Source organism: Stegodyphus dumicola, chromosome X2 (assembly GCF_044657685.1).
Source record: "Stegodyphus dumicola isolate Sdum_Otavi_A_Nest chromosome X2, ASM4465768v1".
Classification (NCBI taxonomy): Eukaryota; Metazoa; Arthropoda; class Arachnida; order Araneae; family Eresidae; genus Stegodyphus; species Stegodyphus dumicola.
In genome coordinates, this window is record NC_140781.1 from 77,197,775 (window position 1) to 77,216,577 (window position 18,803).

General features: G+C 34.6%; 1 protein-coding gene across 2 annotated transcripts in view; it reads left to right on the forward strand.

Annotated features, from left to right (window-relative positions):
- Nucleotides 1-5,804: 5,804 nt before the first annotated feature.
- The window catches only part of LOC118195443 (fibroblast growth factor receptor-like 1), a 56,274-nt gene continuing 43,275 nt past the window's right edge, over nt 5,805-18,803 (forward strand). Inside the window, exons 1-2 of one of the 2 annotated variants that reach the window (XM_085809154.1) lie at nt 5,805-6,028; nt 17,171-17,262. In XM_085809154.1, coding sequence (XP_085665280.1) covers nt 17,181-17,262 — 82 coding nt within the window. In that variant the 5' untranslated portion in view covers nt 5,805-6,028; nt 17,171-17,180. The remainder of the gene's footprint in view (nt 6,029-17,170; nt 17,263-18,803) is intronic. The other variant, XM_085809155.1, reaches the window with a different exon arrangement.

An 18,803-nucleotide genomic window follows, 5' to 3' on the forward strand; every position in this document is an offset into this window, starting at 1 on the left:
TTCCTTCAGTTGGATTCACATCAAGCAAAACTAGTCTGATATCAGAAACAGGGAAAGCGAAAAATCTCTAAAGCCTTTTGTGACGTTCGAACAATATCCCCTCTCTTACACTAATATTCCTCCTACTTTAAGTGCAATGCAATTTTGGATCCACTAAAGGAAGTTCAGCATTGCAATGGAAAATAGTCTGTATGAGAGCTTTCTCGCTTGGGGGTTGAACAATCAACGCCCGGACCTTTTAAATGAAGATGACTCCGTGAGGAAATGCAAATGAAGCTTAAATAAAGCAACAGAGTTAATTGAATACCACTGCCCACGCTAAAAAAAAAGGAGAGAAAAATATTTTTGCCTTTACAACTTATTTAAAGAATTTCAGTTTGAAATTTTATTTGCCTTCTTGGCCATTGTTAGCTTCTGCGAATTTACTGAAAATGAACTTAGATAGTAAACGCAAAAATGCGGTAAATGATAACCAAGTTAAGCATAAAGATGAAAGGACTTTATCCGCCCACTTGGATTTTCATTCTTGCTGATTGAAAGTTTTTCTTACCTCAGATTTCTGAGCTATTTATTTAAAAAAATGAAGTAAAATAATTAGCTTTTATCAATCTCAGAAAATATGTTCTCATGCGATAATTAACAATACACGACAAATAATGGTCAGAAGCATGAAAAATAACAAATGTGAGATTTTAATTTCGACAATTTCGACCTCATGGTCACCTTCATATCTGATATATTTTCAGCCCTAGTGCTTTTAAAGTGAGGGTTAATATTGTTATTAATAAAGAGAAAAAATAAATTATTTAAAAAATCTGATGCTACCAACCCATACCTTCCGCAAGTTCCATGTTTTAAACAGCAATGATTTTTAGAGTCACTTCCGGTCGATCTTTCGTAAATAAAATATTAATTGTTATTACAATAAATAGAAAGGCCTGTAATACGAAATTTAGGATTTTATTTTATTGGGTATAATTGGCAATGAGTAAAAACTGGTAAAAATTATAAATTATTGAGCAGTTGAATAATATACGATGCCGCTCAACCGGTACAGTGGTTAACCGTGCCGAACGGCCCGGGTTTGAATCCCAGAGAAGGCATGTATGTTTGCCAATGTATACTGTCCTAGCGGCATGGGGCACTCTAAATACGCGGCGAGCCAAAAGTCTTTCCGAGAGATTGGTGGTAGAGAAAGAGCGGGGGTGGGAGACATTCGGACTCGCCTCCCTGGGAAGCTTTTCATCAAATATGGGGGCAGAACTGAGCTAAATCGCACTATCACCTGTAAGGTGCTCAGGGCTGTTGCCAACGACAGGCGTATCTTGCGCTCCTTACCACGAGGAAATTCGTTGGCTTGAGCTGACTATAGGTCAGATAAGTGAGCATTAGTCGTCCAACAACATTAAAAATAAGATACGATTTAATTGGATTTTAGTTAAATAAAATGAAGTATTTATTAATGTACTTAAATTAATACTTTCGACCATGAGGTCGAAATTGTCGAATGCCATAATTTAATTTTCTTGTATTTTATTTCTATAGTATCAAAAAATTTAAATTCATTTTGATCTGCTCGTATATACATCCCCCCCCCGCCCAGTATTTCGGAATGAGTAAACAGTGCTCGTTAGTTTTGGAATTACAGAGCAGTGACAAACGTGCGTTATATTTTTCCACCATCTGTTCGGAGCTTTAAATAAAGTACTACTTAGGGTATATCAGTTTTAGCCTAAATCTAATATATTGAATATCTTATATCTTCCCATTGATATAAAACTCTTAAATACTAAACAAAAATGCATAATGTTTTCTCTTGACAAAGTAATTAATAGATCGAAATCGATAGAGTTTCAGTTTACGTTAAACACAAGGTTGTTATTTTGCCTAGTTTTAAACCTTAACTATAGTTTATTACAATATATATTTCAGATTCATTAAAATGGATTCAAGCAGTTATAGAGAGAAAAACGTTAAAAAATTTTTCTATGATGACGCAAATCAGAAATTCTGAAATAAAGATTTCCCTGACATAGAACTTCATAAACTTAGACTAGTTTTCTTGTAAATACTCTGTATGTTATTCTGAATGTTTTACACTAATCTAATGTGAAGCATAATATTTAAATCCCTACTTGCAAGTGAAAGAAAACTAAATTTGCTCACGATAATAATAATAGCAGTCTTATTTTTAACTTTATAAGCATGAATTTCATCAAATTTTCTTACAGGCTAATTCAAAAAAGATTTATTTTGCATTTTTTCCTAAATTTAAAATTATTAACGATTCTAAAAAATTTAAGAAATTATTACCAGAACTAAGATCCCTCCTGTACATCGGTCGATCTATCAATATGTATATTTCAAAATTTAAGCTCTCAGGATCCTTTATACCCACTTTTTTCCTTGACTGGTTCAATCAAGTTTAAGCATTGCCACGATTTATTTCAATTTTACGAAATGTCATGAGGACGCGCTATCTACGATGTATTCTTGTTTGAGTTTAACAAAGTCAAATTGGCTTAGGCTTTAAGATGCATTTAAAGTGCTTAACTCTTAGGAGATTTTACGGCGTTCTCTGAGCAACAAATAACAATTTAGAGATACATGCTATCGAAATATCATATATTGTGAGAGCTGTAGAATTTGTTTGGAGATAAAAAATGGCATATGCTAATAAAAGCCCATCTTAACGCAGCGACTTTTCAGCGGTTTTGCCAGCACAGGAACGTTTTTGTCAGCATGGAGAAACAAAGAAAAAAGAAAGAAGACATTATTATAACGTGCTATCTCACTAAAAGGATGACAAAATGTATATCTACGTGTAGCTGTTCTACTTATATCGTAAGTACTGTGGAATGAAGAAATTATAATTATTATTAACTCAATACCACAAAAATGTCATTAATTATCTAGCGATGTTTTTACAATTAATATCATATTCAAGATGTAGAGACATTAGGTATTTTTTTAAAGCAGGGGAGATGAAAAATGAGCAATGCCCTTGCCGGGACTCGAACCACGTACCACTCGAATACGCGTCGAGCGTGCTGACCACTATACCACGAAGGCATGCTAAGAAGGCGGGAGAAATACCTTATAAAGATACCATTAATAATAAAATTTATTCCTAAAAACATAAAAAATAACTAAAAGCATACCAAAAATGACTCATTAACCGTTCTGCAAGCCAAAAATGATACATATTAATTACTGTTATACCTATAACATTGTTATTAAATACGAGACAGGTAAATGTTTTGAAAAATTAATTTCAATTCTTGTCCACTGAACAAATCCGTTTCGTACCAAGTTAATGCATAGTTTCTGTAAAATTTTATATTTAGTTAAAAAGGAACTAGCGAAAAAACTATTAATTGGTTCTGTATTTTTTAGGGTTAGTTGAAAGTTGATTGGTAATATAATAAAAATACGCTGAAAGCAATCTTTGAAGGTTAGCCTATTTGGTTTATTATGAAGAAATATGTCTCATATAAATACCTATTCGGATGAAAATTGTCGTTTTGAAATTTTCAGAAGTCACTATGGGACTAGGTTACCAGATTTTGGAAAAGCATCCAAAGGCTCTCTATCCAGGTGGAAGCATAACTTCATGAAAGACTTTTTAAGAAAAACCAACTCTTGTTCAAGTTGCACACGGAGAGGACCACAAAAAATTCCCATGCAGGCCAACCATTCGCGAGAGTTTGAATCCTGTGTAAAATATCCCGATTTTTATTGCTACCCCTAATTTCACCGGTCTTACCGTTTGGCAGGGGATGTGCCACAGAAAAGATTGCCGTTCAGATTACGGCAAAGCATGCTTGGGCTATCTGCTTAAATAGAGGGGTCCCTTTTCAGAGGGTTTTTGAAGGGAAACTGTCTCTCATCTGCGTTAAACATGGGTAACTAAAAAAATTCTCTTGAAGTATGCCCGTTCGCCGATATCTGAATCTTCGTTATACTACCAGTGTTCAGCAATCTTACAGCTCGGCTGCTGATAGGTGGACTTTAAACTGCTAGTTGTCCTCACAGCTACCTGCTACTGCAAGTCGAAAGAAACATGTCCGAGAATCTTCGTTTGCATGATGTCTGTTTGATTGACTTATGCGAAGATCAGTTCTTGGTCGAAAGTCTGCGCTAGACAGCTACAGGCGAAACGTTTTCCCTGTCTTTGTAAAGAGGTTATCACATCTAGCGACGGTCCCTGCTAGACGGGACGTTTCTGAAAAACGAGATTCTGGTAGCACTGGTTTAAACGGAAGGATTCCTAGAAAAAACACCCCGCTGGAAGCGAAGTCCCGCCTAGATGCGGACACGATGTACCGGCTACGCAGGATTTTTTGAAACCTCGCAGAAAATGTTTCAGCTGCAGCTCTGTCCCGCGTAAAGATAAACCAATCAGACGACAGTTCTGCTTCAGAAGGATCACGTGATACCATTCTGAGCGCTAATCGATTACTGTTGGCGTTCAAGTCTTTGTAGTAAGTGAAAATGGTAACCTAACTACGTAGGTTCCCTGGAAATGTGTGGGTTCTGAGAATTGTCACTCCCTCGTAGCCGGAACATAATGTAATTGGGGCTTAACGCGTTTCCAGTATATGTCTGCAACTCTATTACAGCGTAACGGTTTCGGCTGCAAATCTACCGTTCAAAATAGAGCTGGAAGAAAGCTGTTTCTTTAAAACGCTTTTTATAGCGTAGCGCATTTCTATATTTAACTCCATTTTAGGTCGAGGCAATGAAATCCTTTGTAACAAACTTCAGATGTATTTACAACATTGAGTCGTCTTTAGATTGATAGTTAGTCAAGTTATATTCAACTCTCAGATTAGAAGATAGCAGTTTTTATCGTTTTTTCCTCTTTTCATACTAGATTAACCATTTTATATTTTTTATGTGAAAGGAGTGTTTTAATGAAAAAAGTACAGTTATAGATAGAATTATTTTGCATTTATTTTATTAAAACTAGAAAAGTTTTTTTTTCAAGCTGATGACAGAATTTTCTTTCAGATTTTTCTTTTTGAAATAAGAAATAAATATTATAATCATAATCTGAATATTTTTTAGATTTTTGCTTCTTTCGCCTAACATTGTTTGCATTACCACAGTCTATCTGAGATAAAATAATAGAGTTTAGTATTGATTACACTACTCAGTCACAATTTTAACTGTGTAGCAATAATAAGACGTTCGTTATTAAAATATAGTAATAAATAGTGATTACTAATTTGAAGGTTAGTTCTAGCTTGACTTACATAAGTCCTTCTAACTGTCTCTTCTTTCATTAAAATAAGCAATATTCTGAATCATTTAAATGTAAATGTAATTTCACATAACCCTCAAAATATGTAAATCCACTAAAAAAAAAATAAATAAATAAAAAAAAAAATATTCCAGCTTCATTCCGGTCAATGAATGCTCTCATTCTCCATTCTGCAAAATGAATTGTTTCCAGCCAATGTTGTTCTTAACATTCCCTAGCAAATATTCTTCACAAAGTTTGTTTATTGTAAAATTTTACATTCACTTATTATATACTTATGTGTAAAATACATAGAATATGAAAGAAAAGAGGAGAAACCTAATTTTCTCATTCCCGAGGGATATTGGCGTAGTTTAATGTTTCACACCAAGATTCTGACCATGAATTTCAGAATTTTACACTGCCGTTATATAAATTATCTTTGTCTCCAACGCAAATATCATATCTATGTTTGTTTGTTTAGTTATATTTCCTAACGTTCTAATGCTCAAATAAATGAATTTTAAAAGAGTACTTTTTGCAGAGCTGTTTCCCCAACCAATAAAGCGAAATGTAGCATTACGCCATCTATCGTCGACAGTCGAAACTACAAGTTGATCGAGTCTCTATCAAAACCACCGGTATCCGGCAGATCCTGTCATGCTTTGTGTACATCCGAAGAGATGACGAACACAGCACTCACGAAGGAGGATCGCAGTGGCAACAGACCTGTTACTTCGGTGGTCCGGTATAGACCTGTCAAGTAAATCCTCACTTGCTCAGGTACTTTAATTGAGTGACAAGTTGTTTAATTTGAATGTTCTCAGACTCGTTGTTATTCTGTTTATCTAGAGCAAAATGCCATTACATGTATGATTAACATTGCTTCTCCTCCCTCCTTCTATAAATTCCTAATCGTAATATATAAAGAGTGATTCTAATTCCTTTTATGTTAATTCACATAAGTCTCTTTATCACTTTCTTGATAAAGTTCGCGAGATCCAAAAAATTAATACCACAATTTGATAATATTTTATTCAAAGACTTGTAATAGGAGTTTTTTAGCAGGTGTTCTGTTATTTGAAATAACTTCTTGACAAGTACTCTATATGAAGTGAATTTTCCGTACAAAATCCCTCCATCCTAAATTCCTAGAGATGCACATAAGATCACTGTAACTTTAAGCTAACTGTAAGTTTTAGTTTTATTTCATTTTTAGAGTTTAATCTGCCTAAAAAGGATTTCACATCTATTAAACTTAATATTTTAGTACTTGTTTCAATTTACCTCAATAATCTTAATCATAAATTAAGGTTTATTTGCTTCTTTTAAAATTTTTAACATCGAAAGCTCAAATTGAATTGCTCACATTATATTGTACTGTATTGAGCTGAAATTATCCCTTTAAAAATACTTGTCCGATGTTCCTAAAATCTTGCTGACGTTCCTCTTATCAACTGCAATCTATAGTACCAATTTTATATTTAGAGAAAAAGGAGTAGTAGGTGTGATGTTTATAAACAAGTCTAATTATACATTCTCTCTTTTTCCTTTAATTTTTAAAGTTTCAACTTTTGAAGATAAAGATAATTCATTCTAATCTAAACTTTAACTTTTAAAGTTTAGAGCAGAATTATGTTAGAATGAGTTTACCCATATAAACATAATATAAAGGTTTATAAATTCTCTGTAATTAACCTTATATAAAGGTTTTTAAATTCTCTGTAAAGAATTTAAGTTAAGGTTTAAGCAGAGTTCTCTACAAGCGTCTGATGTCAAATGATTATCACCCTATGTTTATCTTTTATAAGCGCGTTCTTCTTTAATCTTAGAGTGAGTGTCTGAAACATTTGCTCTGTTATTCTAATCTTTTCAAATGAGAAATTCTGAAATATTGCCTGAGGAGTCTGATAACGAAATTTATGACAAGAAATAAAAATTCCAGAAATCTTGCGTTAAGGTGGCAGTGAAACTTACAGCAAAATCTATATAAATAAATTTTGATTGTATGTTTAAAGTTTATCTAATTCTATTAAGTCTGATTATATATTTATTTTCCCTCCTTTATTTACTTAAAACTTTTTATTAATTTAGCTTGTTTTCATTTAGTTCTTTGAAGATTTCACGATAATTTCATTTCTATATGCTTATTCTCGTACTATGAAATATATACTGGTATCAAAACTGAAACTTATGAACAGTTAATTTTATACTTCTTTTTATAGTTCTTTAAAACTATGTTTCTTGCAAATATTTCCATCTAGTTTCCCTCTGGGAATATTTTTTCTGTAAATAAATATTTTTTTTTGTTTTAAATATAAAAAAAACAATAACGTAGCTTTCTCATTATTAGTACTAAAAAGTTATAATTGTAGTGCTACAGAACCAGAAAGACGGAGAGAAAGTTCTTTTTTTTTGTATTTGATTAAAATTTTAAACTTTCAGCAGTACTGCACTTTAGTTTAAAAGTGAATGCTATTGATATAATATTCTGAGATTATCAACTGAATTAAATTGGTCGAAAGCTTATCCAATTTTGTAGTTATAGAGGTTTGTATAATTACATTCACCGAAAGAGGACTAAGAGTGACACAGAAAGAGAAGAAGCATTAGGTGTGAAACTAAGGTATTTAAAGCCTTACCGTATTGTTTGACTCGACCTTCACAAAACATTTGTTTTAAGCTCGGAATTTGTTTTGAGTTTGTCTCAACGCAAGATCTCTCAAATTTTTATTTCTGCGAAGTTGATTTAAGCTTTGTGTGAGGTTTATAAAAGCCTTATGAGTGGAAAATTATAAACAATAAGTAAAGTTAATGTTTGCATAGTACTAAAATTTACTAGATAGTATCAGTTTCTGCAAATGACTCATTATAGTCTCCTAAAATGTTATAAATTATCAAACGGAGAGACAAATACTTAATGAATACTAATAATAATAACGAAAAATTGCTTAGGAATGATCATCTGTAATAAATAACATTTCACACAGTATTATGTCTTTAAAAAAAGATGCAAATGTTCACACCCAAAATTGGTTGGTGTTGGTGTATTTAATTATGGCAACGCACATTGCTATCTGCCTAAGGGCTATCTGCCTAAGGGGAGGGGTGCCTTCATAGAGGACTTTCTAAGGGAAACTGGCTCGTATACACGTTACACATGGGAAAAACCACGAAAACGCCCATGCAGCCAGCCCGTTCGCGGTATTCGAACCTCGGACCGAACTACCAGTGTTCAGCGACTTTACCGCTCATCCGCTGGTGGGCCACATCCAATATTGAGGCACACAAAATGGAATGGTTGCACATCTGGTTCTCCTAAGTTAGTTCCTAGTTCTTCTAAGTCTTGTAAAATATTATTTTTTTTTATTTTTATAACGCATACGTTACAGAACTGAAATAGTAAAATTAAACGTTCTTACGTCGTTAGTAATGTCATGAACTGTAATTAGGAAAGTATTTTGCCTCACGATTATGAAATCGTATTACTTCTATATTCACCAAGAGCTTACGAGTGGTCAAGAGTTAAATTCGCTGAACACTGGTAATTCGGTCCGGGATCTAATCCTGCCGAACAGGCTGGCTGGATGAAAGTGTTTGTGTTCTTCCTCATATATAATGTAAATACGAGCTAGATTTCTTAAAAAAATTTTTTCTGGGCAGACAACCCTCACGTGCTTTATTATAACTCAATACAATTTAATCTTTCATTTGCTGATACGTAACACATTAGAGCTCGATGGGGACAGAATTTCTAAGGGCATGGTTATTGCTCTTTAATTCTATTTCTGGGAGAAGAATGGGCTGAAACTTAGCTGTTTCCCGGTTTTCTATTTGATCAACAAGATTATGACTTTGTTTGCTATCCCTTAGCAACTACTCCAAGAAGGCACCTTACCTAACGCAAATATTCCTCAATAGTTTCACCAACCAACGGTCGAGCAGTAAAATCGCTGAACGCTGGTAGTTCCGATCTGGGTTCGATGCTAGGTGAACGGGCTGGTTGCATGAGTGTTTTCGTGGTATTCCCCATGTGTAACGTCTATTCGGGCCAGTTTCCCTTAGAACGTCCTCCACGAAGACATCCTTCCTCCTAGGCAGACCGCCCTAATATGCTTTTCCATAATCAGCTAAGGGCCCACCAGCGGCCGAGCGGTAAAGTCGCTAAACACTGGTAGTTCGGTCCGAGGTTCGAATCCCGCGAACGGGCTGGCTGCATGGGCGTTTTCGTGGTTTTCCCCATGTGTAACGTGTATACGATCCAGTTCCCTTAGAAAGTCCTCCAGGAAGGCATTTCTCCCCTTATGCATATAGCCCTAGTGCGCTTTGCCATAAATAAATACACCATAATCAGCTAAACCTCAAACCTCCTTAATAGTTTCTCCGTGAGTCACAAAAAGTACAAGCTAACGAAGTTGTTAGGAATTATCGCATCTCCGTGCATTTCCTCGTGATTTAAAGGGTTAGCACATCCAGTTAGCAAATGAAAGTTCCATGGTTCAAATATTAGCAAATTTAGAGTTGATTTTCCCATTTTCTTGTCCAAAAATTCTAATAGTCTGTATACTGGCACCCGAAAACATAATGGGTTTTATCCCAACACCTGATTTTGGTCCACTGAGCCTCGAGTCTCTCCATAATTGCCCTTTAAGACAAGGGAGAATGTAGTGAATTATCGCATTTCCTCATGTGTGCTCTCTTCATATAAGTTATTGGCATATCCAGAGCACTGAAATTACCTTTAAGTGTTGGCTCGTTCAGGATATGCTCGAGTTTCAGTGAAGAAGGTTGATTTTTCAGAGTTTCTTTCACTTAAAATCCTAGTAAGTCTCTACGCATTGGATCACAAAAATCTGCATACACCTGGAGAATTCTGCATCTCTGTTGTAGATCATGCAAAGCATTTGATCACTCTCTGCCTGAGTTCGTGGAAGACACTCTAAAGGAAAATGGCTCCTGTTCATGCTACACAAGAGGGGAAATCATTAAGACCCCTGCAACCGTTCTCCGGGAATCGAAACGCTCAGGTTTCTTCCCGTAATATTAAGGGAAAATAAGAATTAAGTAACTAGCATAAATAGCAGAGAAATAAGCAAACACTATAGAATTGAATAATAAAAATTCTGATACACGGAAAAAGTTTGCATAAAGAGAGCCGAACGTTTCCTTTAGATGCAATAGTTGACATCATATGAGTAAGATACACATTGGAAGAATTTTTATCGTTATTTCCTTTAGATGGATATAAATCTATTTATAGAGAAAGAGAAAATAAGTCTAGAAATTTATAATTTAACTATCAAGCTAAAAAAGAAACCATTTACGGATAAAGTTTTCTTAAGGTCTTCTTAAAAGGTCGAGGAAATGTGCAGGCAATGATAGCGTATTACAAATTTTTGTGACTTTTCGAATATGGAAAACGAGCTGAATCTCATCAAGAGACGCTGAACACTACGGCTGTCCAAGCCAATCTAGTAAATACTTGATAATGTTTGAGTATGTACAGTAATTTATTCAAATATTCCATGTTCAACATGAAAGCACAAGGAGTTCTTTGAGTTGTACTAGATATCATAGTTCAGCACCAATGAAAAATCTAACATTTCATCTTAAGAACAGGTGAAAAGAGTACAGTTTGCAAAATATATTAAAACAATCTTAAGTTAGCAATGACCGAAAAAAGCAGAATTAATAATATATCCAGTTAAGTGTTTTAATTGTAAAATTTGGAAGGGGCAAAACGAAAAGTGAAGCATTTGTGCTCATGGCAAAGCACCAAGGATATCATGAAAACTTAAATATAAACTACAGCTTCTACTCTGGGAGGAAGATTGGTTTGGTTTAGTTTATTTGGGTAAGGCAAAGAACTCGAGTGCTATCTGTCTAAGGGAAGACATGCACATTTGTGGAGGACTTTCTTAGGAAAACTGGCTCGTATACACATTAGATTCGTAGGAAACCAACGGGGGGGAGGGAGCATGGGAAACAGAGAAACGAAATTCCTCCAGGAAATAGAGAAATGAGTTTCCCCCCAAAATTGGAGATATATGAGCAAAATCACGAAACCACCCACGTAACCAGCCAGTTCACCAGGATTTGAGCCCTGGATCGAACTACAAGTGTTGAGTGACTTTACCACTCGGCTACTGGTGGGGGTCTGGGAGAAGAGGTTTCATTGACGGTAATATTAATTCAGTACAGTTTTTTAATATACTGTGGGAAAGTGTACAGTATTAATGCGCAACTTGAAACATGAAATTTTAACAGGACAACGACTTTCAGCACACTGCTTGGATTATGAAACTCTTAACTTCTCACACCGGATGGTCCAAGATAAATGGTACTCAAAGTGAGCGAAATTTCTCATGTCTAATTCCGTTTACCTTGAACCAGCATATATATGATTAAATATAAATATCACACATCTTTCCAGTAAAATGGTCTAGATCTTTGAGTGTATAGGCAACGAAATAAATAGCTAAATCAGGAAATTCATTGTAAGAAATCAAATTCTTTCAAAGACACTTTGCAAAAGGTATAGAAAGAAACTGCATTGGAAATTTGGTGTGGTGTATTTAATTCTGGCAAAGCACACTAGGGCTATCTGCCTAAGAGGAGGGATGCCTTCGTGGAGGATTTGCTAAGGGAAACTGGCTCGTATACACGTTACACATGGGGAAAACCACGAAAACGCCCATGCAGCCAGCCCGTTCGCGGGATTCGAACCTCGGACCGAACTACCAGCGTTCAGCGACTTTACCGCTTGGCCGCTGGTGGGCCGCATTGGAAATTTGAAAACATCTCTTTTTTATGTCCTACGAGAATGCAGCAGACAATTAAAATAAAGGAAATACTACAATATTTTAACGTAGCTTAGAAATATTATTCAAAATAGTTTCTTATTTCTTAAGCGAATGTATATGCAATTTTGTGATATAATATTGATTGTAAATATAATATTTTCGCTTTTGAATTATACCACATATGGAAATGTTTTGTTGCATATTTTTTTCTTTCTTTAGGGTGAATTTATTTTACCTATAATCCTCTTTTCGATGAGGTGGACAATTATTAACCTTAAACAACGAATAACTTTTTTTCGTCATTATTTATTTTGCAACCTTTTTTAGGATTTGCTGTCCTAACTCTTGAATTGAACATGTTGTTGCTCGATTCGGAGTTTTCCTTTCAAGCAGCTCCTGAGAAGAAGAAAAAAAATCTGTGGCCGTTAAATCCACAATCGCGATGCCTTGTTAAAACTTAACCCCTTAACTGCCGCGGAAAACGTAAAAGATTCATTCCCCAGTGCCACGGTTTTTCACATATACGCGCGTAGTTATACGATTTATTAGGGGGAAAATAAGAGCAAGTTTTACTTTCTAAAAATTTTTTACTTTCACAAAATTAACAGTAAAAGAAAAAAAATGCATGCACAAAATTTAATATTTTGAGTAAAAATATAATAAAAAGATGTAAGTATAATAAAAAGGATGTTTTTATAATAAAAAAGTCCCTATAATGGGTTTTCGATCAATTCATTTTTAGACCAGTAAAGTGTAATATCATGTTTCAGTGTTATATACCTTGTGAAATCAGTATGCCTATAAAAACATATATTTCTTCTGAATTGGCTGAATGCCACGATATCGTTCTTGATTTTTCGTTTGCAAGGTGTTGTTGGTTCATATACTCGTCTACAAAACGGTTAGTTTCAGTAGCAATATAAAGCACGAGCAGTTCATCAAAAAGTAATTCAAAAAAGATAAATGGGTTTGAAACATCCGTTATATCTTTCTTTATTCCTGGAACCTACTACAAAAAGTAAACGAAAACGGAGGACACAGAATAAAAAAAAAAAAAATACGTTTTACTCAAACAACACTAGCCTATACCACGCAGTCATTACTTTCAGCACTTTAGACACGTCCCTCTCTCCAATTTCTCCCCACACTTCTCTGAAATAATATCCTCCTTCACATACTTCGTCAAGGTCATTCTGGTGTTGCATTCCAAAAGTTTGCGAATAATTTAACGGGTAGCAGCGCAAAGCAACTGATAGTATTTTGTAAGGGCGTATATATACGCCCGGGGCAGTTAACGCATCGGCTGAGCAAGGCGTATATATACGCCCGCGGCAGTTAATTGGTTAAAAGCCGAAAAATTTGAGAGTACAATTACCAAAAATTACCTCTAGATTTTCGGCTACATGTAACCTGGAGAATATTAAGACGAAATGTACTATTATTATGAAATGAAAAAAAAAAAGGCATACCTTTTCAGGAAATAAAGAAGGAATTTTTTATTTCAGGAATATTTTTCTAAATATGAAAAAGCATTTTAAATATTTGTCCTTATCGCTTTCGAAATGTGAACTTTGTATGAATTATATGATAAAAAAATTAATTTATAATTTTTTAATTCACGCACACATTTATTTTTAGACCAATTTATTTTACTTCCCTAGTTCTACTCGTAAAATTTCCCATTTTTCGTGTTTTCAGGGATTTATACTGAGAACGCCTTTAGATGTCTTATAAAATAATATTAATAAGAAATTATAAGAAAATTTGAACAGAAAGAAAATCGAAATTTCTTGAAATTTTTAAGCTTCTCCACATATTTATTTTCGGACGAATTGAATTTCCTCTCTCTGCTAGCAAAAATTTCGGAATTTCTTTTATTTCTAGTGTTCACTTTTAGTGCGCTTCTGGTTGCTGTCGAAATTAATAAAAAAATCAAGGTTTGTTTGATTATAGAAAAGCACACGACAGCTATCTGCCTAAAAGGAGGGATACCTTCATGGAGGACTTTCTAAGCGAAATTGGCTCCTATCACCGTTACACATGGGGAAAATCCCGAGAACGCCCATGCATCCAGTCCGTTTCCTTGGAATAGAACCCAGGTTGAACTACCAAAATTCAGCGACTTTACCGCTCGGCTAGTGTATACGAGCCAGTTTCCCTTAGAAAGTCCTCCACAAAGGCATCTCTCCTCTTAGGCAGATAGCCCTAGTGTGCTTTGCCATAATTAAATACACTTACCGCTCGGCTTCTGATGAGCGCCAAAACAGGATAAGATGAGAAACATTTGTGCAGAATAAGAGGTGAAATTTTCTTCTATCATTACTTTAAAAGTATTTATTTTATTTTTCTTTATCCAGAATCTCAGAATGTGAACATTAGTCTAAACATGTAGAATGGAAAAAATAACAATAGTTAGTAAAAGCAAGTAACTTTTGATCTTTTTAAATTCGAAAATTGATTTCTTAGAATAACCCAGTTAGCGTGTTTCTCCTCACATCCGACTTTAATTTTGTTGCAATTGATCTTCTAGTCCAGCAGCCACATTTTTATCTATTGATACGAGATTGATATAAGCTGGATACGAGAATTTCCCGCTTCTAATTCTGACGAAGGTGAAAAGAAAGTAATCGAAAGAATGAAGAGCTCATAAAAGGTAACAGAAAGACTTTTACAACTAATAGAAGTTTTAAGTTATTGTGTTTTTCCGGGCAGTATCGAAGACAGTTCCCCTTTCGGTACTCCACGAAAGTTGGCAGGAAAGACCATGCGCAACAGAAGGAGTAATGCAGATCGCATCGAAGTATTGCATCTGTCATCTGCAGTGGGACAAATATTTTCTTATCCTCTTAAATCGATAGTTCGAGTTTTATTAGTGTAGCTTTTCGTAACAGCAAAGCCATTACACCAACGACCAGAGAGGATTTACAGCTCTAGACACAAATGAAAATCGATGACCTTATAGGGGCATATGACACAACTGTTAGATTTTAACAGTTATTTACACTGCAAGATTTCAGTCTCTTCTCTAAAGACTGAAATCGAAAATGAAATACTATTACTACATGGAATATTATTGCAATATATTAACACAACAGTAATCCACCAATTTATGTAATACGTACTTAACGTAAATTCGCACGTACGCAAGGGCGCGAAACCCGTATAAATTTCAAACCGGAACTTACCAATTAGAAATAACAGCATCATAAACAGTTCCTTTCCATTCAAACAATATTCGCGGGGTTAATTTATAAAATGATACCATGTAAATAAAATAATAGGTGTGTGCAATAAATATTGCAGTTTCTTACTAAGTTACACTTAAACAATTTGTATATTCGACTCAAGTAAAATTCAAAATACATAACAGTTTACAGAACGCAATACTTACAAAATTAGGGCTGTTACTGTACTTTGTCGAATACTAATACCACGTCATGTTGATATTAACATTGAGGGATGCACTTTCAATTGCTTTGTACCTTATCCTTTTGATAAGGTTATATCAAAATGATCTCTTGATCGTCTTTGATTTAAAAAATGTTTAACACTGAAATAGAATAAATAGGAAGCCTAGAAAATAATTTACAGAGGACATTGGTTGTTTGCTTATTTGATTATGTTACGTGAGGGTTATTAGCTTAAAAGTAATACCTTCGAAAAGGATTTCTTAAGGAAGCTGGCTCATTATTCACACCGGGACCACCAGCGGCCGAGCGGTAAAGTCGCTGAACACTGGTAGTTAGGTCCGAGGTTCGAATCCCGCGAACGGGCTGTGTTAAAAATTTTATCAACTTTGTACTATTAAAATTTTTAGATCATTAAATAGATAAGTGAAAGTTCACTTACCTTTTCTAAATAGGGCTGCCCTGAACTGCCTGCTTTTCCTTCTTGTCGGTATCCGTCTCTATGATGAACTTCGATTCACTGCGAAACACAGCTATAAACTTTTTAAGAAATTTTAATTCATATGAAAGATATCTACAAAATATTTAAAAGTTATAATGATTACAAGCATAATTTATACGGAGACGGTATATAGTTATACATCTGTTAAACGGCTGACGCGTCAGGTTGGCTGCATTGGGCGTTTTCGTGGTTTTCTCCATGTGTAACGTGTATACGAGCCAGTTTCCCTTAGAAAGTCCTCCACGAAGGTATCCCTCCCATTAGGCAGGTAGCCCTAGTGTGCTTTGCCATAATTAAATAAATCAAACCAAACCATTATTCACACCAGTTATTTAGATGTGTCTTCTCACGTCCATTGGTGGGCTCTCAAACAAGGAATATAGAAAGAGCTGAGAACTTAACAGGAAAATGACATAGGAAACATTCATTCATAAAAAATGAAGGAAATTATTGTAGAAAAACAGGATCATTTAAAAACCCAAGTCATATTAAATGATTTTCCCTTTAGAAGGAAATTCTCATCTGAGACTTATTCAGTCTGAAATATAAGGAAATCATAGACTGGAATATTTTGATTACGTTAAAGCACCCGGGTGCTATCTCTCAGTAGGAATTGATCTTCTTAGAGAGAGACAGCTCTCGCAACTTATTCTATATTTTTTTTAATCAAATAAGTGCAATGAAAACGGCATGTTTTCATTCGAATTCATTTAATACGGCCAGTTAAAATAATTTCGTATAATGCTGTTGAATATATTGCACTATCTGAAACAATGATTTCAACAGGAAAATAGCAGAAATGCAGTTAATTAATTTTGTTTATTTAGTATTAGAATGAAAATGCTCGACATAAAATCCCAGTTTTTGTTTTCATGCTATTTTGGTTCATGAAAAATGTTCAGAAAATTCTCATCATAATACTTTCGTACCATTAATATATATATATTTCAAATTAATATAAACTTAAGTTTATATTCTTGTTCTTATAGTTTATATTCTTCTTCTCATTTGTTTCTGCAGAAATATGTGCTGCAAAAGTAACATAGTTATAAAATTAGGTAAATAAATGTGCATTCTATGTTAAGGAGAAATATTTGCTTCGCTCTGAAGAGTAAAACTGCATTGCTTTCTTGGAAAGTATTATTAATCAAAATAGCTATTGTTCTTAATTTTTCAATAAAACTCTTGAAATTGATTTTCTGTTCTGTTACAGGAACTCAATTATGGAAAATGAGCCCAAGCCAATCTTCTGCATATTGCCCTGGGTTTCGTTCATCTGTTTAGCTGCAGCTTTAAACAGTTTAGGTAAGAAAAACTCTGTCTTCTGTGGCGAGCGGCGAAACTGCCGTTTAGCATGAAATCTTTTGTTTCTCTCGTTTCGTGTGGCGACGCGAGTCCGCCAATCCCAAGTCTTGATTTTAGTCACGTTAGTTTGATCATGTGACTCACGTCGCGTAATTTCGGAATGGGTGTCTGTCCATAATAGCGCTGCCAAGTGAGGCAAATTTATTGGTTTCACTTTCGTTATTTTTTAGCGCAAAATTGCGCTACGCAAGTTTCTTAATAGCAAGCTGAGAATATTTGCGTAACATTGATTTCAGATTAGTTATTCCTGTAAAGTGTAATAAGAGTTTAGCAGAATACGAATTTAACATAATAGTTAAATTTTATACTACTATACTCTTATTAGGGTAAATTAAAGACTGATTAACCCAATCACTATTTCTTTATACATTATAAGATTTGCTGCCTTCCTATAGAACAAAAGTCCGTGGATATATGAGTAAAAATTCTAGAGAAGTCTTTTCTTAAGTAAAAATTGACAAAATTATGCCACTAAAGAAAATCAAAAAAGGTATTCGTTTATGCTTTTAGTTTTCAGATCACTGATTACTGTCACGGTATTTAATGAGACGTAATGTGCTGCGAGTATCAGTGACGATATCGCACGTAGATCTAATAAACTGAGTTCAAAACTTTAAAATAAATCTTGATCCTCTCTTCTTTATTCTGTGAGAATCCTTTCATGTTCTGTGGGAATCTTTTCATTTCATTTCATGTTCAAAACTGTATTCATGTTTTATCTTCTTCGCATTTTTTAAATTTTATATCCATATTGCTAGCAGGCCTATATACCATACTGATAGAAAAGGAACCGTGAAAGGCCAACCAGAGTTTTAAAACACCCCTGAATTAGATCTGATCTCCATTTCCTTTAAAATAATTCGTTCTAGACCTCAAATGTCTCTCAAAATAAAACAAAGTGTCAAATCTAGCTTGTAAGAGTGATGAGGGACAGCAGCGAAGCTCTTTTTGGGGCCTAAACAAAAGCTTTGCCTTAACGTTAGCTTGGTTCGTTGTCGTGATGAGTGAACCAATTCTCTTTCCTCCACTGTTTTAGAAGACGGCAAAAATCTACTCTCAACTTCCTCAAACCCCCATATTACATATAGAAAAATATTAATAGCTTATGGCTGTCACCGAACTCTTGCTTCTTCTTAGTCTCTCTAGTCCTTCAAAATTTGAGTTCCTTCATTCTGAAGCCTGTTGTTTGTTATGGGTCAAAATTTTGTTCCTTGTGTCATGTCTCTACAAAGTAGCTTAAATTCAATGTTATGCAGAAAGTTATTTTTTCTCAGCCAAATCTATTTATCAGGTTCATTATATTTTGAAGACATAAGGACAGCCCATTTTCCAGAATTTGAGCCCACATCAAACTACCAGCATTCACCTTTTTTTGCCGCTCGGCCATTAAATGCGCCGAAGCCAAAAAAGGCTCATTAGTATTTACAGCAACATCCTAATGCTTCTCCTGTGGATTGTTTCATCAAAAACTGACATGATCG